The 6,694-nt window shown below is 38.4% G+C and overlaps 1 protein-coding gene across 1 annotated transcript; it reads right to left on the minus strand.

The window, feature by feature from the left end:
* Positions 1–1,680: 1,680 nt before the first annotated feature.
* LOC139099992 (NAD(P) transhydrogenase, mitochondrial-like) lies at positions 1,681–5,786 on the minus strand. The gene is made up of 5 exons (XM_070652560.1): positions 5,631–5,786; positions 3,282–5,243; positions 2,851–3,220; positions 2,036–2,785; positions 1,681–1,970 (listed from the first exon to the last, which is right to left on the minus strand). The coding sequence occupies exons 2-5, from the start codon at positions 5,181–5,183 to the stop codon at positions 1,789–1,791; spliced, it is 3,204 nt and encodes a 1,067-aa protein (XP_070508661.1). The 5' UTR covers positions 5,184–5,243; positions 5,631–5,786; the 3' UTR covers positions 1,681–1,788.
* Positions 5,787–6,694: the final 908 nt, after the last annotated feature.

A 6,694-nucleotide genomic window follows, 5' to 3' on the forward strand; every position in this document is an offset into this window, starting at 1 on the left:
ACCGCTAAATACCGCCGATACCGCCTAGTTTCTCAGCCTGGTCTTAAACTGGCTCTATCACTAGCTTCCCATTGGAAATTGCCAATACCATGTCAGGTATTAAGTGTTAAACTGTCTCTATCAAAAGCCTTCTTTCAAGAGTTCTTTGGCTGCCCACGTGCTCTTTAGCCATCGACAAAAGGAAAGTTTCAATTTAAGGTTCAAATTTAGGGAATATTTAGGACTTTCTTGAAAAACCCTAGAAATACCCTAGAAAATTGATGAAATTGTTTTAAAAAGATGAAGATGGACCTATCAGCGAAAAAGCACCAGTGGCGCAGTGGTTAGAGCTCCGGACAACCGACTCTAACGACTCGGGTTCGATCCCAGGGAAAATCTAGTCGAATTAGGGCGCTTTTTTGCTGTTTCTAGTTACACTAACTAGGTTTGTGTATTCCCGATACGCAAATTGTGACTAGGTACATTACATTGGGGCTTGATCCTCAAACACTCTCTCTGAACGCCTCTCGAGCGACATCGGAATGAAAGAGCATTTAAGGCTCAGCAACAGAGCATTTAAGGCTCCGCTAAATCGCCTATTTTTAGCAGTCATATGGACTTAGAACCTTCTTCATTTGTGTCAGTCCAGCTCTGACCAGCAACAGAACAAAAAATATTTCTATGTTCTCATACTGATTTAGCAAATATCTATAAGCATACATATCCATGAATGAATCTGAAATCAGGTAATGAAGTATAAAAAAGAAATTCATTTCTTCTACTTGAAGATGACTTTTACTCACTTAAAGTAAGGTTGGATGAAAACAAAAAAGGATTTTTTTCTAGATAAAATTAAGGATGAAAATTTGATATTTATTGTGATAGATGTAGGATTTGAATATAAAATTAGGCGATAAATGAATAAGAAATTTAATAAATTGAAATTAAAGTTGTTAAGTAAATTTCTGTACTTAAAATGATCAATAAAATCAAAGTTATAATCATTAATGGCTGTAGATATTTTTATTGAACTTGTTTTTATCTTTTCAGCAACTTTTCAGACTTTTTAACGGTTTCTTAAAATTTAAATTTTTTAACGGTTATTAAAGCTTAAAATTTTTAAATGTTTCTAAAAATTTGAATTTATCCGAGCAAGCCGAGGAAGCCGAGCAAGTCGAGCAAACCGAGAAAATCGAGCAAGCTGAGCAGGCTGAGCAAGCCGAGTAAGCAGAGCAAGCCGAGCAAGTTGAGCAAGTCGAGCAAGCCGAGCAAATCGAGCAAGCCGAGCAAGTTGAGCAAGTGGAGCAAGTCGAGCAAGCCGGGCAAGTTGAGCAAGTCGAGCAAGCCGGGCAAGTTGAGCAAGCCGAGCAAGTTGAGCAAGCCGAGCAAGCCGAGCAAGCCGAGCAAGTTGAGCAAGCCGAGCAAGCCGAGCAAGCCGGGCAAGTTGAGCAAGCCGAGCAATTTGAGCAAGTGGAGCAAGCTGAGCAAGCTGAGCAAGCTGAGCAAGCTGAGCAAGCCGAACAAGCTAAGCCGAGCCGAGCAAGCTGAGCAAGTGGGCAAAAAGAGAAAGCCGAGCAAGCCGAGCAAGCCGATCAAACCGAGCAAGCCGAATAAGTCGAGCAAGTTGAGCAAGTCCGAGTAAGCTGAGCAAGCCAAGCAAGCCAGTCAGCCACACAGTCAATCAGTCATAAAAAAACTCAATTTCCTTAAAATTTACACATTATTTTTTATTTGTTTGAAAATATTGAATTGATTCGTATAATTGTATTTGAAATTGAATTAACCGTTTGAAAGACACAAACAAAAAAATTAAGCTTCATCCTCCTTTACTTTAGCCAAAAGTGCATCACATGTTTTCTTTGCATCTCCAAGTAACATAGCTGTGTTTGGCTTATAGAAGATTGGATTGTCAACAGCTGCATAACCGACACCAAGTGATCTCTTCATGACAACAACTTGATCAGCTTTCCATACTTTCAAGACAGGCATACCTGGAATTTAACAAAATTTTGATTAGTTTTTAGGTCTATTAATGGATTTGATGTGATTAAATTACCTGCAATAATTGAGTTGGGATCATCTTCAGCAGCTGAGTTGACTGTATCATTAGCTCCAATAACCAAGACTAAATCTGTTTCACCAAAATCATCATTAATTTCCTCCATCTCAAGTACATCATCATAACTGACACCAGCTTCAGCCAACAATACATTCAATTGACCAGGCATACGTCCAGCAACTGGATGAATACCAAATCGAACTTTCTTGCCGCGCTTCTTCAAAATGTCAACTAATTCAGCAATTGGATATTGAGCTTTAGCAACGCACAATCCATAACCAGGTGTGATGATGATATTCTTAGCATTTCTCATCATTTCAACAGTTCCATCAACAGATGTCTCTGTGTGTGTTCCAACAATTTCAGCTGGTTTACCGCCTCCAGTTGATGATGTTCCAAAACCACCAAGAATGACATTTGGAAGTGAACGATTCATAGCTTTACACATAATATATGAAAGAATGGCACCAGAACTTCCAATAAGAGCACCAACGACTGTCATCAAATTATTATTAAGCATAAAACCTTCAGCACACAATGCCCATCCAGAGTATGAGTTCAAGACTGTAATAACAACAGGCATGTCAGCACCACCAATAGCAGCTGTCAATGTGACACCCATCACGGTTGACATAGCAGCTGTTGCACCGAGCCATGAGAGACCGCCAAGCATTGTTGGATCCATGAAGAATGCAGCCATAGCTCCAACATTACCAGCAAGTAAACCTCCATTAATGTAATGACGTCCTGTTATGGATATAAAGATTAAGTATAAGAAGCTATTGGATATAAATGTATATTCTATGACTTACCAGGAAGTAACAATGGTGCCGAGTCCAAAACACCTTGCAATTTACCATAAGCAACAAGTGATCCTGAGAATGTAACACCACCAATGTATGTACCAAGGAAAAGTGCTGTTCTAAGGACATTTGCAGCTGGATCAGTTGCAAGTGATGGGAAATCATGCATATATGTTGATACGCATGTCAATACGGCAGCAAGACCGACAAGTGAATGGAAACCAGCAACCAATTGTGGTAAATCTGTGATTTGAATACGTTTGGCAATGATGGTTCCAATAAGACCACCAATACCAGCACATCCAGCCATTTGAGCTAATACTTCTGGTGTTGGCGATAAGATGCCGAGTGTTGCTGCAATACCTCCAGTAACACCCATCTATAAGGATTGAAAAATTTATAAAAATCTGAAGATTTATGAATCAAGCTGTCATCCTTACCATTCCCAAAGCATTTCCAACACGAGCTGTCTTCTGACTTGACAATCCACTAAGTGCACCAACGCAACATAATGAGGCAGCAAGATAAGCAATTTGATTGACTTCAGACAGTCCATTGAGTGCAGCCCATCCATATCCACCGAGGAAAGTTGCAGCTGGAATTCCATACAAGTAACTGTACTCTGGTGGATCAGTTGGACGCTTGAACATGTCCAACATTCTTTGTGTAACCAAGAAACCACCAAAGATGTTAACAAATGAAATAAGAGCAGCACCAGCAGCAAGATATTCAATAGAATTGGTTGGGAAGTAACCGCCGCCCATCAACAAAAGTCCACCAACAGCTGTAATTCCAGAAATAGCATTTGTACATGACATCAATGGTGAATGTAAAGCTGGAATGACACCCCAGACTGTATGATATCCAACAATTCCTGACAATGCAAATGTCGACATCATTGTTGTAAAGGCTGGATTTGGTGAAACGACACCAAGTGCCACCAATGTACCCAATCCAGTTGTGTATGTTAAGGCACTTGTCATTGTGTCTTTGAAAGGATTAGCTTCTGCTGCCTTAACAATTGCTTGTCCTTCCTTCTTCTCAGCACCGGGTTGTGGTGCTGCTGAGACAGCAATGACCGGTGGTGGCCATGTAACCTCACCATTATGTGCTACAATACTTCCACGAACGACATCATCCTTCATATTAATATCAAAATGATCTTTTTCGCCCATTGAGAGGAGGAGCTTTGAGATGTTATTGGCATATAATGTTGAGGCTTGTGTTGGTAAACGTGATGGAAGATCAGTCAATCCAATATGTACAACACCATGCTTAGTGACAACTTTGCCGGGTTCAATTGTTTCAATGTTACCGCCAGCTTCGGCTGCTAAATCGACAACAACACTGCCGGGCTTCATGGACTTGATGTGTTCTTCCTTAATAAGAATTGGAGCTCTTTTGCCAGGAATAAGTGCAGTTGTGATGATGACATCAACTTCCTTACATTGTTTAGCAAAAAGTGCCATTTCAGCATCAATAAATGCTTGACTCATTTCCTTTGAGTATCCACCAGCTGTAGATCCTTCTTCCTGAATATTAACTGTTAAGAATTCAGCACCCATAGATTCAACTTGTTCCTTAGCTGCTGATCGCGTGTCAAAAGCACGTACAATAGCGCCCATATTTTTAGCTTGTCCACATGCTGCAAGACCAGCAACACCGGCACCAATGACTAAAATCTTTGCTGGTGGGACCTTTCCGGCAGCTGTAATTTGTCCAGTAAAGAATCTTGGAAAGTGATTAGCAGCCTCAATGACTGCACGATAACCAGCAATATTAGCCATTGAACTGAGTGCATCAAATACTTGAGCACGTGAAATACGTGGTACGCAGTCCATAGCAAATGCATTGACCTTCTTTTTAGCTAAGTGATTTAACAAGTCCTTATTTTGTCCAGGATAAAGGAATGAAATTAAGGTTGAATTTTCCTTCAGCAAATCAATTTCATTTTCTAAAGGTTGACGAACTTTAAGGAGGATATCCGAATCCCATGCCTTATTTCCGTCAACAATTTTAGCACCGGCTTCAGCAAAATCTTGATCACGGAACTTTGCCTCCTCACCAGCACCTTTTTCAATATTTACAGTAAATCCTTTCTTTACCAATGCAGCTGTAACAGCTGGCGACATAGCGACTCGCCGTTCATTGACCCATTTTTCCTTTGGCACACCAATCGTTAAATTTTTATATGGAATTCCTTTAATAGCTTCAACAGGTTTTCCATCCTTTGAGAGTAATTTAACTGATCCAGAGAATAATCTTGAGTGATGAAGAGTTTGAGGAATTTTCAATAAATGCTCCCCGCTTAATGTACACAATCTAAGAACACCTTGTGACATTTTCCGGGTTTTTTAATTGTTTTTCTTCGTCTGCGTTACACTTTGATAAGAAATTTCAAACTAAAATATGGAAAGGAAGAGAGAGTAAGTCACTGACTTGTTATTTTTTCTCAAAAAGAGTATGTTCAAACATAAACAAGACGGTTGTGTATGTATTGGAGAGTATTGACTGAGAGTGAGAGAGTAAATTAGTAGGAGTTAAGACGTGAGATCACACACTGATGCAGGGGATATTTATTTATGCAGTATGCATCCAGAATATCAATCTATAATAATTAATTATGTAAAGTTCCTTAAAATTGTCAATTTTGACTACCTGGAGTCAAAAAAGGCACCAATAAGAGTTAGTCCATTTTGAAAATTGCAGCGCATGATCTTCGTCTATTTTTAAATTGATCCACAACCGGCGTCAGCAATATTTTTGAAATTTACAGTCTAGATGCTTACCAGAAGTTTGTGATGATTTATGGATGTCCTTATCGTATAATTGACTTTAAATGCAAAATTGGCAGTATATATCAGGAATTAATTCCTGATAACTTTTTTTATTTAATTCCTTACTGAACCGCTGCCGAATTCAAACTGACTTAATGTATCTGCCTGTGAGACACATAGGTTTTTATTCTTCACATACATAAACATGAGAGCAAATAGTTTCTAAAGAGAAATGTTTTTGTTATTTGTATGAAAATAAAAGATTGATAACTAATACATGCAAAGGGAACTTTATGCAGGTTCGACTATCCATCCTCACGCAGAATATACTTTCTTATGTATTTATTAATAATATTTATATTTTTGGTTATGTAATTGAGAATTTTTAATGGAATTGAGAGGCACATAGAGATTAAATCTAAGGTTCAGACACTCCAATGGACTGTCCTGCACTTCCTGCACTTTTCATATCAATTCAACAAGTACTTTCACAGTGTCTGACCCTTGAATGAATCCTTATCATCACTAAAATGAGTAAAAGTGCCCAACAAACTGGAATATTCAAGATTCTCATTGATTCCGTCCAGAAGCCAGACAAACGTAATGTCAATTAATTCACATTTCTCATTATCTCATCCATCAATATCCAAAATGATATAATAATCTTTAAAAAGCATTTATTATCGCTTATATCTTAATTCTATTTAAAGCTAATATCGCACACTAAAGATCATCGGATTGATTAATATAAAATACCCAAGTAAGCTTGCTTGCTTGCTAGATTTTTTGGCAAATAGACGTAAATGAATGGATAAAGAAACAGTTTACAGCTTGTTGAGTATTTTTGGTAACATACATTGATAAATAATGTATATACAAACATTAATCGACTAGACCGATGAAAGCGCATTTTCCATGCACAGATGTTATTCGGATCGATGTGGCAGAACAAGTGGCTGATCATCAATTAAATGTATTTAAAAAAAGAGCTGTATTTGTGGTAGAAATTTAAAGCGAGTTTTAATCTAAAGCAGTGGTGGGCAATCTGTGCATCGCGGCTTAATCAAGTGTCACAA

The sequence above is a fragment of the Chironomus tepperi genome, unplaced genomic scaffold (assembly GCF_022539635.2).
Source record: "Chironomus tepperi strain 1889 unplaced genomic scaffold, CSIRO-AGI_Ctep_v1 contig_8, whole genome shotgun sequence".
NCBI lineage: Eukaryota > Metazoa > Arthropoda > Insecta > Diptera > Chironomidae > Chironomus > Chironomus tepperi.